This window comes from Tachysurus fulvidraco, chromosome 5, assembly GCF_022655615.1.
Source record: "Tachysurus fulvidraco isolate hzauxx_2018 chromosome 5, HZAU_PFXX_2.0, whole genome shotgun sequence".
NCBI classification, from domain to species: Eukaryota; Metazoa; Chordata; class Actinopteri; order Siluriformes; family Bagridae; genus Tachysurus; species Tachysurus fulvidraco.
In genome coordinates this window covers 29810163-29831089 of record NC_062522.1, presented here as the reverse complement: position 1 = coordinate 29831089, position 20927 = coordinate 29810163, and the positions used below count along the sequence as shown (strand labels likewise).

Here is a 20927-nt window from a genome sequence, read left to right as displayed (position 1 = left end):
AATAAAAAATAGAGAGTGAAAGAAAGAAAGAAAGAAAGAAAGAAAGAAAGAAAGAAAGAAAGAAAGAAAGAAAGAAAGAAAGAAAAGCAACTGGATGGAACAGTGATAGTCACCGATAGACAGACTATCCAAATTCCTGCCGTGTGTTCTCTAAGACACGGCATCAAAACAAAAACCGACACCGTAGCACCAAAAAAAAAAAAAAGACAAAAAACAAAGCACATAATGTTCAACCGAATCATTGGATTTAGCTTTAGACGTGACAGTTTCAATTTAATTCCATTTTATTCTCTTTCCATGCCAGAATCCAGTCCAAGCGAACAGCTGAGATCGTAAAGGAAAACCTCATCCAAAAAGAATTTATTTATATTGACATAGGGTAGCATTTCTGAAGCTGGACTAATTTGTTGTTGTTGTTGTTTTTGATGTTGTTGTTGTTGTTGATTTTTTAATTTTTTTTTAATTCAGCATTTCCCTCCCATTTTCAATATTATGTTATCTTAAATCCAATGTAGAAGATACAGAAATAGTGTAAAAGTTTCAAAGCTGGTCCGTGTGAATAGAGTTTACAAATCGAATAAAGGTACTAAAGTGCCGCCGCATCACTCTTTTTAGGTTGTTAGTGATGTTAGAGATAAAGAGTTAAATCCAACTAGCATTATCAGTGTCATTGCTCGTAATGTAGAAAATCCTTAAATTAAAAAAATAAATAAATAAAACAAAGATGATCATGATAAAAAAAAATGTTTATATTCAAATCAGTTACGGTGGATTCTTCCTTAAACAGTTAGTCGTATATGTGTCTATATTGTTATATCTCAACAAAACACAAGTCCTTTGTGTAATTAGTAAATCGTTACATCACTTCCTGAGCAGCAAAGACAGGTTTTGTGCTAAGAAGGATGGCACAGTTTTGTAGAGTTTTGTTGGCTTCTAGCTAGCTAATTACCGCTGAAAATACAAGATGTTACAAAAACAAACAAAAGAAATTATACAGCATATTTTTTAAATCGGGTTTTATTACTTTCTTGTTTCTTGTAGTCACAAAAAAAGTTCTTTTTTTCTGCGGTTTGATGCTTAATAGATGGTTTAAGGAGTTTTTAATGAACCAAAATAAACTTTCTCACAGAATGAGATTTCTTACAGAATTCAGATTTAAACGGAAAAGGAATTTAATGAGCGTATTTCCGATCCGGTGCTATGAGTAACCTGCTCTGTGGGTCTGACAGAGTCGAATTGGATGGCCTTGTGTGGGAGCATTTCATTCGACCTTCACCCCCCACCCCCACCTCCACACGCACACACACGCACACACACACACACACACACACACAAACACACAGATTACACACAGATTACACAACATCCTCATAGGCTGCTTGGCTCATTCACTCTTCACTCACTGACATGTTCATAAATTAATCTCATGCATGTTATTCCCCATACTTATGCACAGTAATGTTGACTACCTACTTTCTCACAGCGACTCTGCGAATCTTAGGAAGCTTTTGCGTCACTGTCAAACAAAAAGACGAACGTAAAAATTATTAGAACTCTGAACGAAACATAACTCAATTTTGGTCCCCAAATGCCACACATATACATAGAAAATATAACAGAACAACTTACACTTCATTCGTTCCAAAATCATTTAGCTAGTTTAGCTAGATACAGTACATCAACATTCTAGCTAAGAGTTTCCGAGTTCTTCTGATATCTTTCCGATAGCATCCTGATAAAACGACAGTGATATCTTAACGAGAATAAAGAGCATCCGAGCTTGTGGTAGTTTTGATTCTAAAGTAAGGTTTTAATTAATTATTTTAATGCATTGTTAAATGTTTAGTGAATGTAGAATGCGAACAAATCTGAGCCACTTTATATGAGAGGAATCAACTGAGACATGAAAGTCTATCAGACTCCATGTGGTGTTTGAGGACAACAACGTACTCATAAATACACAATTATCAGACTGTATCTGACTGTAGAAAGGATATTATTCATAATAACACTCTCCGGTGTTTATAACAGTTTATAATCACACCCTCCAGTGTCACCCAAATGAGGATGAGGTTCACTTTTGAGTCTGGTTCCTCTCAAGGTTTCTTCCTCTTCCATCTAAGGGAGTTTTTCCTCACCACAGTCACCTCAGTCACCTCAAACTTTTGTCTAATATTAATCTTTGTATTATAAACTTCTTGTACTATATTTCTTATTTTCCGTAAAGCTGCTTTGATACAATGTCCGTTGTTAAAAGCTCTATACAAATAAAACGGAACTGAATTTAAATATATGGTGTTTTTTATGGTGTAGCCTATAAGCGACATGTTATTGAAGGAAAAAACGCGTTCTTAATCGTTACTTTACGTATTTTTGGAAATTTGCGGTGCAATATTTTCCGAATAGTGTTTTAAATACATGGGGCTAATAAGCTAATATCCAATCATTGCTCAGGCTGAGAGAATTTCATTAGGGATCGTGTTTGTGTGTTCGTCTGTTCCGGAAGAGATTCAATTCATTCAATTCAATTCAATTCAATTCGATTCGAATGTATTTGTATAGCACTTTTTACAATGGACATTGTCTCAAAGCAGCTTTACAGAACATAAACACAGAATAAACGTAAAAGGTTATTATAAAGAATGATATAAAGATGAATAGAATACAAAATTCAAATAAAGTGAGATTCTGAAAGGGAGTAAAGCCTGTGTTTATGCTATTAATACGATTGAGCTTAATCTGGCTGAAGAAAAACCTTTTGTTTCATTAATAAGGAAAAAAGAAGAAATAAGAAACAAGCCATTTCTTAACGTGCTTAATGTACTACAGGATCATCAGCGGGGTCACGTGACCGACGGAATTCGATGGATGACGAAAGTAATGGAACGGCATAGAACGTTGTCATAGAGACGACTCTTCAAAGCATCCGTCGCTGGTGAGATCCCGACATCGTAGCGCGATTGTCGGTCACTTTTAATTTTAATTAAATTAATTAATTAGCGATTTACCATCAGCAGTGTTTCTCATCATGTCGGCAGCGGTTTAACAGAAGTTGTGAAAGTAAACACCAAGAAATTATAGTCCTTTAAATTCCAGCATGTTTGCAGTGTTTGTTGGTGATCTTCATCCTGAGGTATCAGAGCTGATGCTTCTAAATAGGTTAAGTCCAGCAGGACCAATTGAATCGGTGTACATCTGCAGGGACCGACAGACCGGCTCGCCGCTCGGTTACGCCTACGTCAACTTCCAGCATCGAGCCGACGGTAAAACAAAGCAGACGGAACAACTGCGTTCTCTAAACTGTCTCTGCTCTTTAACACCGGCTTCTACTTAAAGCTCCATGTGGAACCTACTACTGAATCTTATAGTATTATTATGTGGATATGTTTTAAATGGTACAAAAATATCTTTATATATATATATATATATACACAGAGAGAGAGAATATATATATATATATATATATATATATATATATATATATATATATATATATATATATATATATATATATATATATATAGAGAGAGAGAGAGAGAGAGAGAGAGAGAGTGCATACAGTATATATATGAGATATATAAATGAGACAACTTTTCTCCAGGATTGTGGTGCTAAATAAAACAAAGACCGGGCTAAGGACTTAGTAAGTAGTCTTAGCCACATAAAGTGTGAAACTGTGAAACCTGGTGCAGGACAAGACAAACAAGACAGTGCAAAACAAAAGACAGTGCAGATGAAAAGTTACAAGACAATACAAAAAAGACAAAAAAGTCAATACACAAAAGACAATAAACAGAAACAGTGCCAACCAGTGTGTGTATATATATATATATATATATATATATATATATATATATATAGAGAGAGAGAGAGAGAGAGAGAGAGAAAGAGAAAGAGAGAGAGATAAAGAGAGAGAGAGTATAAACAGATAGTATATAATGGAATTGTTGAAAGTCCAGTTTTCGTCTCTATGTTAAGATAGTTAACACTATATCGTGCAGTGATTACGTTTGTGGCTAATTGTATTGGAGATACGTGTTATAAATGGAATAAATGTAATGTAATTACAAATGTAAACATCTCTGACACACCCATTTCACACCAAACATACAAGCCTCTGTGGGTCCAGAAAGTGCGTGGGCCCTTTTCCCCCTTTAGTGGTGCCCCTTTATATGAAACTATGATGGAAGCAAAAGAGCCACTGCCTTGTTTAGAGAGCATTAGCTCCTAAAAAAGCTCATTTAGACATCATCTCAGTTCTTGAGCTTGATAGGTGCATATTAATCAAACCAAAATGTTAGTTTTAAGCCCCCCTTTACACATAGTTGAAGTTTAAAGAAGATCAGACATTACAAGTGGATATGAGTATTTGTTGTTCCGTGTATTCTCTGTTGTGTGTATTTTTTCTCACACGGTCGTGTAATTGCATAACCTACAATGAGATCTTGCACAAATTCCGGACAATCTTTTGGTCTACTTCACTTTGTCAGTCAGGTCTTATTTAAGTGATTTCTTGATTGTGAACAGGTGTGGCAGTAATCGGGCCAGGGTGTGGCCACACGATCGTAGCAGCGTATGTGGTTATGTTTTAAATGCTACAAAAAGATATTTTTATATATAGTTATATATACAGACTATTATAAACAGATGGTATATATTATTATTATTATTATTATTATTATTATTATTATTATTATTATTATTATTATTATTATTATTATTATTATTTTATGATTAACGACTTGTTTCTGTTCCTTCAGCTGAACGAGCTATAATAATGTTCAACTTTGAGCTTCTTTTGGACAGACCCATGAGGGTCATGTGGTCTCGCTGGGAACCCACTGCGAAGTTGATCAAGGGGAGCAACGTCATCATAAAGAACCTTCATCAGTCCATCGACGATATTGCCCTGTTTGACACCTTCTCCGTGTTCGGGAGGATCGTGTCATGCAAGGTTCCAGCTTTGAACTGAATTTATATCTTAATTCAGTTCAATTCAATTCAAATTTATTTGCATAGCGCTTTTAACAATGGACGTTGTCTTAAGGCAGCTTTACAGAACATGATTAAATGTGTTTGTGTTTATACCTAATGAGCAAGCCTGAGTGTGTGTATTAGCTCAGTTTGATTGTAACCTGTGTGTTGACATGTGGTGTTTCTCCTGAAGGTTGTTGAATCAAAAGGCTTCGGGTTCATCCAGTTTGAGTCACCGGAGGCAGCGGCGATGGCCATTAGGCAGGTCAATGGAATGATCCTGAAAGGCCTCCAAGTGTAAGCCTCGTGTAAATTAGTATTTTTACCAGCCAAAGTTTAAATATCAGAGTTTTTTTTTTTTACATTCCATCTTAACTTACTACTTAAGATTTATTGAACTTTTTAAATTGTTGAAAAATTTTGCTGTAATTTTGCTGCCGAAGACATAACTTCTAACAACAGGGTTTAGATAAAGACTCCAATATGCCTCTTTTCCACCGGAAAGAACCGGGTGCTGCAACGTTAGCGCAGCAGCGGCAAACACAAACACAACAACAATAGTGGATGTTGCTTTACTGTTAATGCTCATGGCTTTGCGAACCTACATTGGCATCCAAACGCGGCGAATAAAACGTGTACGTGCAGCTCTGTGTAATCTGTATAAACGGAGGTTGTAATCGAGAAAGTACATAACTTTATTTTATTGTTAACACAGAAAAAAGTTAGCCTTAGCATGTAGCTACCTACTATCATGTGTGCTGATAATATATCATATCGCGGTAAAGTAAAAGTGTATTAAACATTAGTATACTTAAGGTACATTATCAAACGCGCTAACAGTAGCCCCGCCCCCAGCTCCTGACGCAAGCGGTTGTTAAGTCTAGACCAGCAACGTTTTGGTGCTACTTAAGAACTACTTTTCCTGGTTCGGAGCCGGTGCTTTGGCGGTCGAAAGAGAAAGAACTGGTTCTAAATTAGGCTCTGGCTTCGAACCAGCACTCGAACTGCCTCGGTGGAAAAGGGGCATAAGAGCAGCTTCTCTGTTGTGTTACAGCACCATCAAGTACTTTAAATCTCTGGAGGAGCGCAAGGCTGAAGACCAAAACCAGGGCAACAATTTATACATCAAGAACCTGGACAACAACATTGACACCGAGTGTCTGTACTTGACATTTGCACAATTTGGACACATCACAAGTGCAAAGGTCACTTTCAACTAATAATCGCTCCATTTTATACTCAATCAGCTCTATTCATTTCCCCTTACTGAGTGAAAAGCTTTCTCTGTGCTGATTGTTCCTCATGGTCCTGCCTCTTACAGGTAATAATGGAGAATGGCCGTTCAAAGGGATTTGGCTTCGTCAATTTCACATCATCCCAGGATGCCATGAGAGCCATGAACGAGATGAACGGCATGATGTGGGGCAAGAAGCAGGTGTTTGTGGAACTGGCTAAAAGGAAAGAGGATGGCCCGGCTCTCCTTCAGAGAATGTTCATACAGCAGTTTACACCAAGCCTGCACCAGCCAGTGCTGCCTCTCTACTTAAAGACAAGCATCCCTGCTGTCGAGACAGATCGCTTTGAGGACCTTGTCCCAATTTTCACCAAGACAGCTGTACCAAAATACCACGTGGAAGCTGTGGAGACAGCAGCCCCTGAGGGCACCACGAAGGCCTTGGAGACAGCTGCTCCAGAATGCACCATGAAGGCTGTGGAGACAGCTGCCCCAGAATGCAACATGAAGGCTGTGGAGACAGATGCCCCAGTGGACAAAATGGAGGCTGTGGAGACAGCTGAGCCAGAATGCAACATGAAGGCTATGGAGACAGCTTCCCCAGTGGAGGCTGTGGAGACAGCTTCCCCAGTGGAGGCTGTGGAGACAGCTTCCCCAGTGGAGGCTGTGGAGACAGCTGCCCAAGTGGATGCAGTGGAGGCTGTTGAGACAGCTGCCCCAGTGGACACAGTGGAGGCTGTGGAGACAGCTGCCCCAGTGGACACAGAGGAGGCTGTGGAGACAGCTGACCCAGAGGATGCAGTGGAGGCTGTGGAGACAGATTCCCCAGTGGATGCAGTGGAGGCTGTGGAGACAGATTCCCCAGTGGACGCAGTGGAGGCTGTGGAGACAGATTCCCCAGTGGACGCAGTGGATGCTGTGAAGACAGATTCCCCAGTGGATGCAGTGGAGGCTGTGGAGACAGCTGCCCCAGTGGACACAGTGGAGACTGTGGAGACAGCTGCCCCGGTGAATGCAGTGGAGGCTGTGGAGACAGCTGCAGCAGAATGCACAGTGGAGGCTGTGGAGACAGCTGCCCCAGTGGACACAGTGGAGGCTGTGGAGACAGCTGTCTTAGAATGCACAGTGGAGGCTGTGGAGACAGCTGCCCCAGTGGACACAGTGGAGGCTGTGGAGACAGCTGCCCCAGTGGACACAGTGGAGGCTGTGGAGACAGCTTGTAAGTTTCACACTTGCATACACACAAACACACACATACATCACCACGTACATACACACTCCTGCTCTGTAGCTCAGCATTTTATTTCTCTTCTTTCTGACTTCATCATTACAAGTAGACTGCAAACTTCTCCAAGCTCCTGTTTTCAACTGGATTTACTTTAATCTCTAATTATTATTTGTAGAGTATTCCCTCTCTTTCTGTTTTCTCTCGCTCTCTCACACACCTCACACACTTTCACTCTCTCTTTGCAGATATAAACATGTTTCCACTGGTAGAGCAAATCCACCCCAGTGATGCCAGTAAAATCACCTGGATGGTCATAGAAGGAAAAAACACTTCTGAGATCATGAACATGTTGAGAGATCCTGAGCTCCTGCATGCCAGGGTGAGCATGTACACACACACACACACACACACACACACACACACACACACACACACACACACACACACACACACACACACACACACACACACAAGAACTATACTAACTATTCAAGCAGCATTGCAAGTGTTTCGTAAACAATCTTAGCTTTGGCCATTTTGAAACAAAGCCGCACTCGATAATCCCTCAGTCCTCATATCTCTGTGTGTGTGTGTGTGTGTGTGTATGTGTGTGTGTGTGTGTGTGTGTGTGTGTGTATACGTTTGCAGGTGGACGAAATGGACGCCTTACTGACGGAAAGAGAAGCCGGTTGCAAGCCGGTGAGGATCTTTAATCAAAATTGCTGATATCGATTCATATTCAAACGGATCATCACAACACGGTGTCACAGGGATTTAAAAAAAAAAAGCTCAAAAGTCATTTCTGACTTCTGCATTTCTCTTACAGGAAACCTGGAAGATGATCCACAGGAAGAACAAAAACAAGAAGAAGAAGACGAAGAAAAGGAATCAATGAGCCATCACTGTACATGTTATACTTTGATTGTTGTTTGTATTAAATTTAAAAAAGAAACTTTGTTTGTTTATTTATTTATTTATTTATTTATTTCCAGCTCAAGAACATTTAATTCTAATTTCATTATTTTCATTTAATAATCTAATAAAAGTTCGTATATTAAAATAACAATCGTCTGGAAAGAACTCCTCCTGTTACGAAGATTCAGTCGTACAGTGAATGCTCGAGTTAGATAAAGAACGAAGGTCCGGCTGTTGCTGGGATTTTAATGGCACTTCTTCATCCTGACACGATCTCACTGGAACCGCTTGAGCCGTTTGCTCACCACGATCGCTGAGGCTTCGGGGAATATTCTTCACATGATGTTTTGAAATTTACATTTACGTTTAGCATTTAGCGGATGCCCTTATCCAGAGCGACTTACCTTATCTCTTTTTTTTATAATACAGCTGACTAATTGAGGGTCAAGGGCCTTGCTCAGGGGCCCTGGGATTGAACTTACAACCTTCCGATTGGTAGCCCAATAAGCGGTAGCCTGAAGCGATCTCAGGTCTCTAAATATTAGCATGATCCAGTTTTCCGGATGAATGACATGAACATTTAGAAATGAAATAGCGCTCGGACAGATGTAAACTACAGACGTGGCTTCAGTTCCTCCAGGATTTTACACAGTTTTTCATGCTTTTTATGGTGAAAAGTATTTGAATTGCCCAGGATTCTTCTTTTAAATTCCCAATGAAGACACATATGTAATTCCTTTCTATGATAGCCGTAGTTTGGCTTAGTTTGCTCGATATATCTCTTTATTTTCTTTGAGATATTTTCTAAAATACACTTTTACATCAATTAAGAGAAATTTGAAAAATAGATGTGTATTTCCCAGTCGAATCCAAGCCACAGATATCCACATACATACTGTAATGATATGATACAATACAAACTACCTGTACTGTAGTGGAATTTTCAGCATATTTCACTGATTTGTCTGATTTGCTTTATAATGTGTAAAATATTTCTATATCCTAAAGAATATATGAATTTATAATGCATTGAATTTCTGTGATTGCTTTTACTTTGTTTGAATGACATCTGAGTCCAGCTTTTGGCGTCAAGTCTTAAATAAATCGACTCTGGACTCTTTTGTTGGTGAGAGGAGCAGACAGATACAATAACACACACACAAGCAGACAGATGCAATAACACACACACACACACACACACACACACACACACACACACACACACACTCAAGAACTATACATTTATGCAGCATTCCGAGTGTTTTATATCAGATTCGTAAATATATTTGACATGATTTACAGTATTAGCTTTGATCAATTGGAAACAAATCCCCACCCAATAATCCCTCGATCCTTGTGTGTGTGAATTGCGTACAATGGCAACACATCCAGCTACAGTACAAACAGGCTCTAAATGCTGCTAGGGCTGAGCACCTTAGAGAACCAAAACAATCCAAGGTTGTTGCACAGAGGCAAGATTAACATCAGATATCTAAAAAGAATTTTCCATCACTGTTCAGTAGTGAGGATTTCAGGAATTTCTTCACTGATAAAATTGAGTTTCAGGAACAAAATAGTGGATGTTCAACCCCTTCGTGATCCAGTCTCGCCTAAAGCTTTACGAGTACAGGACAGGAAGAGCTAGATAAATTTATTGCTACAGCTAATTCACCATGTTTGTTTGATCCCATTCATTCATTCATTTTCTACCGCTTATCCGAACTCTCGCGTCATCGGGCATTAAGGCAGGATACACCCTGGACGGAGTGCCAACCTATCACAGGGCACACACACACTCTCATTCACTCACACACTCACACAATTTTCCAGAGATGCCAATCAACCTACCATGCATTTCTTTGGACCGTGGGATGAAACCAGAGTACCTGGAGGAAACCCCGAGGCATGGGGAGAACATGCAAACTCCACACACACAAGGCGGAAGCGGGAATCAAACCCCCAACCCTGGAGGCGTGAGGCGAACGTGCTAACCACTAAGCCACCGTGACCCCTTGTTTGATCCCATTCCAAATAAATTACTATAAGTAGTGTTACATATAGCTGGAGAACCTTTTCTTAACATTATTAACTCCTCATTAAATTTGTCACATCCATAAACCTCCAGAGATTGTACCAGCTCCAGTTGTGTTCCGAGTCATAAAGATTTCGGACCCTGGGTGAGAAGACACAAACCCTGTGAGGATCCTGAGGTATCTAGAGATGTTCCAGCTCCAGGTTGTGTTCTGTTTATGAAGATTTCAGACCTTCAGTGAGAAGATGCCGACTCCATGTGGCGTTTGAGGACAACAACCTCATATTAAACACACAATCAGACTGTATCTGACTGTAGAAAGAACATTGTTCATAATAACACTCTCTGGTGTTTATAACCGTTTATAATCACACCCTCCAGTGTCACCCAAATGAGGATGAGGTTCACTTTTGAGTCTGGTTCCTCTTAAGGTTTCTTCCTCTTCCTCTTCCTCTTCCTCAGCCACCTTAGACTTGTTCATTGGGGATAAATACAAATAAATTTAAATATAGGTATAATATTAATATTAAACTGTTGTTGTTATAAAACTGTATAATTGCTGTTCCGTTGTATACAAATAACATTCCACTGAATCAAATTGACTGCGGAATCCAAAAAATTCCCAAACTTGAGTACGGTGTGTGTTCAAAATACACAAAAATTCGAGACGGGCGTAACACTGTACACTGTGTGTAATATTATCCAGTCTTACTGAGCTAGACTATAAATATATGCCTGTTCTCATGGGTGATGGGCCTTCTGATATGGAGGTCATGGAGAGGAGGAGGGCAGAGAGAAGATGGTGGATCATGGATAACAGGATGATTGAAAAGGATGGCATAATCAGATAGATCAACAACCCTGAGATCTATGTGTGTGTGTGTGTGGGGGGGGGGGGATGAATCACAGTTTTTGCTTTAAATAAGGCAGATGCGTCAATCAGTCAGGAGTTGCTGTCATTACCTGCTACTCTCACACACACACACACACACACACACACACACACACACACACACACACACGCACGCACACACACACACACACACACACACACACACACACACAAATGTAGGCTTGTATACTGTATATAGTATCTTACGCTTTTGCACTAGTGTCTTTTCAGATCTGCGTACTATTCCTTCTAGCAATGCAAAATAGAGCAAGAGATTCTGTGGGATTGTCACGTGATCTCTCGGACTTTTATTTTTTATTTAACAGATATTTTTAATTTCAAAATATTCAAAGGATAAAATGTGGTAGAGAAAAGCTTTAAGGCAGCCAAAACTGGACCCATTAGTCTTGAATGAATAGTACAGATACAGTAGAAATTGTACAATATAAAATAGAAATTGTACAATATAAAAAAAATCTAGATTTTTTTACTAGAACTGCAGTTTTTTTCCTCTTATATGATGACAAACGGTGCCAAAACTAACAGTATTTTTATTGTTGTTTTTCTTTACAAAAAATAAAAAATTCTAAGTTCAAGTGAATAAAAACACACACAAACAAAACTTAGAGCTTAACTTCTGACTTTGAAAAAAAATACTGTCACTGGAGACTCCTTCCAAAAATGTGATGGTTTTATGTTTTTTATTTATCTTCTTATTACTTTTTTTTTTTTATTTTTTTATCTTAGTTGTCCATAGAAAGTCATTCCAATTCGGGTTCGGCTGATATTGGAGAATCCTTTCAAATTTGCTGGGTAAACATCAATAAATTGCACATTTTGTAATAACTTTGTCTAACAATTAGAAAAAAAAATCTAAATAAAGGTCCTTAATTGATTCTTCGTATCTTCTTCTGGTCAATAAAGAGATTTTATTGTCTAGCGTTTGTAACTTATGTAAGTTTGTAGGTTCCTGTTTTGTTCTATGTTATTCGAAGGTTAAAATGAAGCATTTTTTATGTTCAAATTTAGCACACAGAAAAAAAACAGCTCTGTGGAATATACAAGAGATCTTTGCATGCTGAACGTTTTTAGATTTAAGGGATTTAAACATTACTTGTTGCAGGAACATTCAGTTTGCAAACCAGAGAGAGAAAAATCAAAGAAACCTCAACCATTTTTTTCAGTACACTGGAGCTCCACTTTAGTTGTATTTATTTTCAATCAGGATAAATAAATGAATTATATATATATATATATATATATATATATATATATATATATATATATATATATATATATATATATATATATATATATCTGATGTAAAATGAGTCTGGATAAATATTACAAGCTTATTGGAATATTTCAGAGAGCAGAAATGGGTTTGATATCACCGTTAACATTGAAGATTGAATCATTTCTGTAAAAAAAAATATTATTATTTTTTTGGGGGGAGATTTCTTTGAATATATCGCTCCTAGCAGGTTAGTTAAAAACAGAAAAACTTATGAAATGCGACAAATTTTTAAAGCCTTGAGCGTTTACTTTCATATGAGCTTCATATTAAGCACCGCTGTGGAGATGGACATGACAAAGATGTTCAATGCTGAACATGGACACAACAAAAAAAAAAAGAGCAAACTCCATTTTTGGCCTCTTATAAAAATTAAAAAAAATAAAAATAAAAAAATTGCTGCTCCTATTGTCTTATATTGTTTTCAATTATATTCTATACACTATATTCTATGTCCGAGCAGTCACCTTGTTATGGTTAGTTTTGTAAGTATTCATGCGTTAACATTGCATGTTGGGTACTTAGTATGAATCAGTTTTATATCTTTTCTCTCATCCTCTTCTTCCTTGTTACCTTCAATCTATATCTCTTTAAAAGACACTCTTGTTTTCTTTAACAGTCCCATCTTCTTTCAGTCACTATCTCTTTTGTTAGCTTCCCTTTCACACTGATCATTATTCATTTATCATACCATCCTTTACAGCCTCCCCATCCAGATTGAGAGAAATGTGCTTTGGGTGCATCTGTGAGCACTGCAGGGACTTCTACGAACACCCACAAGCGTATTGGATCATGGAATAATGGCTCCAATAACTCAGCTTATGGCCTGGGGCGGAGAATTTGTCCCACTTTTCCCTGCAAGTAAACACAATAACACGGGAGCAGGATGACTCTGCACTTTCTCCAGCTCAGTAGATGTTCTTTCAGCTCCAGTTCTGTAGATGTTTAGGCAACAGATTCTCACCATCGCTATAAGGTAACATAAGATGAATGGGTAAAAGTTTTAGAATGTTCTTCAGCAGGATCCTAAAAAAGACCAAAGTCTAGCAATCTGGGCTATTTCTACTACACAGACACTCATTGGGGGGGCACGGTGGCTTAGTGGTTAGCACGTTTGCCTCACACCTCCAGGGTCGGGGATCAATTCCCGCCTCTGCCTTGTGTGTGTGGAGTTTGCAGGGTCTCCCCGTGCCTCGGGGGTTTCCTCCGGGTACTCCGGTTTCCTCCCCCGGTCCAAAGACATGCATGGTAGGTTGAGTGGCATCTCTGGAAAATTGTCTGTAGTGTGTGATTGCGTGAGTGAATGAGTGTGTGTGTGTGCCCTGTCATGGGTTGGCACTCCGTCCAGGGTGTATCCTGCCTCGATGCCCGATGACACCTGAGATAGGCACAGGCTCCCAGTGACCCGAGAAGTTCGGACAAGCGGTAGAAAATGAATGAGTAATCCAGCAGGTTAAAAGTATCTCAATTCTTCAGGAATACATTTGTTTCAGAAAAAAATCCTTCATTTTACTTTACTTCAATGTGTATTGACTATGAATACGAACGCCTGTGTCCAACAGTTTATTTTTCTTCAATTATTGAACAATTTTTGCAGATTAAACTCGCTTTGTCCCAAATGCCAACGTTGCTCTCCTTTATTTACAGCTTGCAATAGATTTTATGACAAGCTCCTAATAATGGAAAAGCTTATAGAGACAGAACTGAACACGTTCAGATCGCTGCAAGAGCACACTTGTCACTACACATCTTTATTCATCCACACCGTTCAGTCCATCCAGCGGCAAATTATCACTTCCATTTTCATGCAAAGAAGGGCTCGGGTTGTGCTCAGTGTTTTATTTATTTCATTATGTTGTGTTTTTTCTTCCCCATGCGCATAAACCAGTACCGGTTTGCATGTACGGTGAGTCAGAGCCGGATAATTGCAGTCATCAGTAAGTAAATTACATGACACAGTTCATTCACTGGATGCCTGTCATCTTCGCCGGCTCTCCTAGTGAGACGCTGTTCCTGCGCGACCCTGTGTTGACAATACAACAGCTGATGACAAAAAGCCACCCAGCAAGTGAGTTAACGTGACCCGACAGCAACAGTTCCAGCTCATGCTTCCTGTCAGATGATGTCTCCGTTTTACAGCAGAACACATGGTTGGTAAAAAAATAAATAAATAAAAATAAATAAATAAATAAAACAATAACAAGGAAACATGTGGAGTACGACTCGCTGTTGTTTATGTAAGTGTATCACGTAGACATAACGGCACACAGGTGTGACCTCCAAATGACTGAGCAGCGTCACTGATACCTAACGCTAGACACAGTGGTGGTTCAAGCAGTTAAGGCTCTGGGTTGTTGATTGGATGCTTGGGTTTCAATCCCTAGCATTGCTCAGCTGCCACTGTTGGGCCCTTGAGTAAGGCCCTTAACTCTTTCTGCTCCAGGGGTGCTGCATCTTGGCTGACCCTGCGCTCTAACCCCAACATCCAAAGATGGTACGTGCGAAGAAAGAATTTCACTTTGCTGTAATGTATACGTGACGAAATAAAGACTTCTATTCTATTCTATATCCCAGAGTCAACTTTGACCTAGTATATTTTTGTATTGTATCCAGATGACAATTAATTATTTTTTAAATGAATAGAATTCTAATTCTTTCAATCAGTCCTTGCAGATCACATCATTCATTCCCTCAATCCATATAGTTTGTTTTTATACAGTTAGTCTGTACAGAGACCTCAGTTACAGTCTGTTAAAACAACCTGACAGATGTGTATTTCTTATTTGGTACAGTATTTGTGAGTATTTCTGAGTTTAAGTTAAAGTTGTGCACTTTAAGTCCTTGCCTTCATGGTTGCTCTTGTGGTCTAGTTGTTTTACCCCTTAGGGATTAATAAAATACTCTCTACTCCACTACGTTCTACTCTCCTTAGATGCAATTGCAAATGACATGAAGAATGATTGTGTCTAGTGTATCGCCAGCTACTGCCATTGCATTATGGGCAAAAGGAAAGACAGATACTGCAAAATCATTCTGTATTACATGTACTACAATAACGTAAGATAGTCGGGCAAGTCATGGCCTAATGGTTAGAGAGTCTGACTCGTAATCCTAAGGTTGTGGGTTCGAGTCTCGGGCCGGCCACGACTGAGGTGCCCTTGAGCAAGGCACCGAACCCCCAACTGCTCCCTGGGCGCTGCAGCATAAATGGCTGCCCACTGCTCCAGGTGTGTGTTTACGGTGTGTGTGTGTGTTCACTGCTCTGTGTGTGCACTTGATGGGTCAAATGCAGAGAACGAATTCTGAGTATAGGTCACCGTACTTAGCTGTATGTCACTTCATTTCCTCCATTTTTCATTTCATTTCCTCAGATAGTCCTGTTTGATGTGACAGAAAATACAGATTAATATATGTCAACCTTTAACCTTCAATCTTTGGGAAAAAAGCCTGTCTACACATCTAGTAGCTGAATTCAGTGAGTATACCGAACAACATAATGGAAAACATGAGGACGTAAACACCTGACCCTAACTGACCCATACCTCTTGACCCATAAATCCAGAGCATCTCCCAGAGAAACATCCCAAAAGGTACAAAGACATCTAAAGTAAGCAGTAGAACTCTGTGAATCTGTGCTCTGACTCTTTGGAACTTCTGGCTTCTGCCTTCCAACCATACCCCATACAACAAATACACTTAATGGGAGTTGGTAAATAGTAGGGGAACTATAGAGATGTGGTAGGTGCAAAAACCTAATCACTATTGGAGAACAATAGAGAGAAAGAGATTCTGGAATATTTAAATGTATGGAGAACTCTGAAAACCTCTTGGGCACTAGATGGATTTGCACTACATAGCCAGACCCCCTTATTCAAGTGTTTTGGGTGTTCAGTGTGGAATAATAATTGCTTGCGGAGACAAATAGAGTTGTGAATCTGTTAAAGTTCTGGGCAGGTTTTGCTTTGCGATACAGTGTTAGACCCCCTTTAATACTCTTGGGTAGAAACTGTTGAACAGCAGTAGGTCTGGTTGTCTAGCGATGGTTGTGGGGCTGGTGGTTCCAGAAACTTTGTTAAAAGTGATAGAGATGAAGAGACGAATGGTGGAGCTGGATTTGGAAAATGAAAGGACCTCTGAGAATTTGGAATTTGGAGAATTTTCCATGGCACTTTTTAGTAAACAACCTGCGCTCCCACTAAAGACTCTTGGGTAGGATTTATTGAATTACACCAGAAATTGGAAGGTGGTGGTTCTTGAAGATTTGTCAACAATTGAGAAAGAGAAAGGGATTGTGGAGCAGTTAAAAGGTAGAGAACCTGGACTGGAATACCACATGGATTCTGGTTTGTGCTAGACAAATCTGGTTAGGAGTTGTTCAATAGTAGGGACGAAATGATGAGGTGGTGGGTCCAGATTCTTTGTCAACAGTAGTGAAAGTAAGAGGGATGGATTGCCAAAGTGTAGAATGTGAACAGAACATTGTGAACCTGGTCTACAGCTTCTGCTTTGCACTAGACAACCAGACCTCCCACTAAAATGTTTGGGTATGGTCTTTTTTCCAATCTTTAGTTATTTCCACTTCCTTAAATTTAATTAACAAGTAATATGCAGTCAGGGGGCACGGTGGCTTAGTGGTTAGCATGTTCACTTCACACCTCCAGTGTTCGATTCCCACCTTGTGTGTGCGGAGTTTGCATGTTCTCCCCATGCCTCGGGGGTTTCCTAAAGGTACACCGGTTTCCTCCCACGGTCCATGCATGGTAGGTTGATTGGCATCTCTGGAAAATTGCCCGTAGTGTCCGTAGTGTGTGATTGCATGCGTGATTGAGAGTGTGTGTGCCCTGCGATGGGTTGCCACTCCGTCCAGGGTGTATCCTGCCTCAATGCCCGATGTCACCTGAGATAGGCACAGGCTCCCCGTGACCCGAGGTAGTTCGGATAAGCGGTAGATAATGAGTGAGTGAGAATGAATAATATGCAGTCATATCAGTTCATAGACTATAATGGCATACTTGCACTACAACCGGCAAGTCAGCATCCTTAATCAATTTATATCTAAGACGTTTGATGATCGGTACCATTTTTGTACAAATTCACTTAGCATCCACCTGAGGTCATTACTTAACACTACTTAATATGTGCGTACTCAGAAACACAACACCACATAAATCATTTTGTTTAATTTGCGCTAATTCATTCCTGAAGGATTAGTGGTGCAGATCGTATCCACAAAGGACCTGTACGGATCCGTGTTCTTGTTTCAACCAATTAGTAACGCACCTGATTCACAATCTCAGTTGTTAATGATGATAACTGGTGCTTGCACAGTTGAGTCAAGTGTGCAATCCTTGAGGAGCAAAAGGCTTTTAAGTGGGTGAGACTTGGGATTGCTGCTGTAAGGGAATGTGAGTCCCTGAGGCACCCCGAAGGAATGCTAAGAATGCAATGCGTGAAGCGAGAAAAAGATGTGCAGAGTCACCAGGGACAACGAAAAAAGGTAGAATGTATGAAGTGGAGAAACAGATGTGCGATGTGCTCTGAGACAGAGATGCACACGTCAAAGAAGAGAGATTTACATTACGGCCTTTTAAACCTAAAGACGAGCCTGTGTTTTCATTTTGCAAGTCTGGAAAGCAGTGTGAGACCTTGTAGTTCACTTGTGAATGCTAATAGGAGAAGGTATATGCTCAATGCCCTCAGGGCCGGCTGAGTGATGTGTCCTCGGATACGTCTCTGACAGCTCATCTTTGCCATCATGCCATATAGGTTCAAGCAGAAACCCAATCAAACATTGTCTGCATTCTTTATGCCTCTGTTATGTCCTTTAACGGAGAGGAAGACATAAAACGTCTTTCAGGAAAATGTATGAGGCATTCAAGGATTTATTTTGCCTAGCTGCCCAACATTATTAGTCATCGTAAGAACATCATAATAACAACAAATTTCGGGAAGGATTTTTTCATTATCGGAAAGAAGCATCCGGTTTCAGATCTTCAGGATTCTTGATAAAATGACCAACTGCATTTGTCTTTAATAAGTTCATTCTAGAGAAAAAGGAGAAAAAAATTATGAAAAAATGATTATTTACATATGTTCCACAATGCGAAATGTAGCTACAGAAGGAAAAGGGATGCTGCTTGCTGATTTATTACCTATTGAATGATTCCCTATTTATAATGCAGTACACATATATAAAACCTTTTTACAATGCAGTAAGCCTAATAAATAAATTGTATGTAACGTCAACACGGGATGCATCTTAAAGGGGTCTCGTTTTTTTTCTAAGGGTGAGAATCCTGAAATAAAAGAAAAGAGAAAAAATAATAAATTTAAATAAATTTAAAAAAGCTGGAAAAAGAATCTAACTGATCATTATTTATTTATTTATTTATTTATTTATTTATTTATTTATTTATTATTATTATTATTATTATTATTATTATTATTATTATTATTTATTTATTTAATTTCAATTCTCAGAGAAAAAATTTTTTAAAATACATGTTTGATAAAAAAAAGTCTTTAAATTAGCAAAATTTTCTAAATTTCAACAAATACAACTGTTTTTTTTCCTTAAAAAATGCCAAATCTCTAAAATGCAAGCTAGAATTCCTCAATGCTGGTGTAAGACAAAGAGATTTTTATATATCGGTGACAAGTAGAGGATGTGCCCTTTGCCCTCATTAGTTGGATTGTCTTTGGTTTATATCATTTATTATCATTATTTCCCCCGATTTACATATCCTGGGGCTCTGTAAAGCCTGAAGTGTCTCTTTTTATCAGATATTTATTTGACATCTGCAAGAATGTGAAAAAAAAAAAAAAAAAAACATTAGCAAAAATCTCCACAAGGAGAGATCTGGCCCTAGCTTTAAAGCCTTGAAACTAATTTAAATGAAAGTTAAAAAAAAAAAAAACAATCCTTTATTTATCATTTAAACATGCGACACATGAAAAGCTGTTAAAATCTTTATGATGTTAAAAATATTTTTTCCTCATCAGTTCCACATTATTAGGTCTCACACCATGCAAGCCTTAATGTCCAAGCTGATGCCTGTAGTTAGAGCGGGACAATTACTCAGACCCCCAACCAGCAACGGTATCCAAGCTCAGCTTTGTGATCACCCCATGACATCTGAACCCCCCACTGGCTCCCTGCAGCACACCCTGCTGTACCAAAGCCTGCATGTGTTACCTGCGGCCTGGACGTTAATCCGTCTCCATTAAAAACACATCGAGAGGCCATTAGATTGGGCTCTGACAGAGCACATACAGGTAAGGAAATGATCATTAACTAGAGATAGACAGCTCTCATTACAAAACTCAAGTTACGCCCCTTCTATGAGATATAATCAGCTAGGTCTAAAAAAAGCAACCACCTGCAGGGAAGCCAACAAGCCTCCGAGAGCTTTTTTTTTTTTTATCTCAGTTACTTCTCCAATCTGATTACAACTTGTATTATGTGCTTTCTCCTGCTATCTGGATTTGACACGCTCCACCAGTGTAAGTGCAGCCCCATTGATCCGACCGCACCGATAAGAATCCGCCGCCTATCTCCAGCCAGCAGACACGTTCATCTTCATACGCTCCATTAACGCGGTACAAGTGGTGTAAGCATGCTCCGGACAGACTGTGCAAATGAACTGACCTCATAGAAAAAAAAAACATATTTCAGCCATAAATACTAGCTTATGGCTTTCGTCTTTCCTTCTGCATGCTTCGTGTGCCAGGCGAAACACACTTCTCCTTTTGAGAAGGATTAAAAGAGGCGCCATTACTTTTAACGGTGCTGGCAATGGAAGCTGTACACTGTGTAGCTCTCCAAAAATATCAGCTCGCATGCATAGCACAACAAATAAAAAAACAAGAGAGAGATAGAGATGGAGAGAGAGAGAGAGAGAGAGAGAGAGAGAGAGAGAGAGAGAAATGGGAAGAATTTGTATTAGTAAAGTCTTTTTAAGCTGCAATAAAATCACCAAGCAACACTTTGAGAAGTACAAACACACACAACAAAAGAACTCACATTTCAGGGTTCTCCAACTGTTTACTGTTACCCACTGCCAGGTTCTGTCTTTCTCTCACACTAGCATTTCACTGGCTCATGCGTTCCACACACACAGATCTTTCCTCCATCCTTATGTTGACGTCGACAACACTTCTCTGTAAAGGGTTTAATCAAACCCTTTACAGAGAAGTGAAACACTTGTGTTATCCAATCGATCTGTATCGGTGACCTCATTCCAAAGGCTACATCAATATTTCCATGAGGCGATTATTGATTGCCATGTATTCAAGGTTTACAGTGGTGTGCATAAGTATTCACCCCTTTAATTGGGATTGTATGCAAAAAAATAAAAA

The 20927-nt window shown here is 39.2% G+C and overlaps 2 protein-coding genes across 3 annotated transcripts in view; one reads left to right on the top strand and one right to left on the bottom strand.

The window, feature by feature from the left end:
- cacna1ia (calcium voltage-gated channel subunit alpha1 Ia) overlaps window positions 1–20927 on the bottom strand; it is a 203121-nt gene that overhangs the window by 171104 nt on the left and 11090 nt on the right. The window lies entirely within an intron of this gene.
- LOC113634600 (polyadenylate-binding protein 1A-like) lies at window positions 2918–8388 on the top strand. The gene is made up of 8 exons (XM_047814308.1): window positions 2918–3263; window positions 4761–4954; window positions 5168–5271; window positions 6029–6179; window positions 6296–7427; window positions 7682–7815; window positions 8085–8135; window positions 8263–8388. The coding sequence occupies exons 1-8, from the start codon at window positions 3098–3100 to the stop codon at window positions 8329–8331; spliced, it is 2001 nt and encodes a 666-aa protein (XP_047670264.1). The 5' UTR covers window positions 2918–3097; the 3' UTR covers window positions 8332–8388.

Excerpts from the sequence above, each read along its gene's own strand:
- LOC113634600 (XM_047814308.1), top strand. The coding sequence starts at position 3,098 with ATGTTTGCAGTGTTTGTTGGTGATCTTCATCCTGAGGTATCAGAGCTG. Across the intron at positions 5,272-6,028 it reads ATCCTGAAAGGCCTCCAAGT|CACCATCAAGTACTTTAAAT; the intron begins GTAAGCCTCGTG and ends GTTGTGTTACAG. Across the intron at positions 6,180-6,295 it reads GACACATCACAAGTGCAAAG|GTAATAATGGAGAATGGCCG; the intron begins GTCACTTTCAAC and ends TGCCTCTTACAG.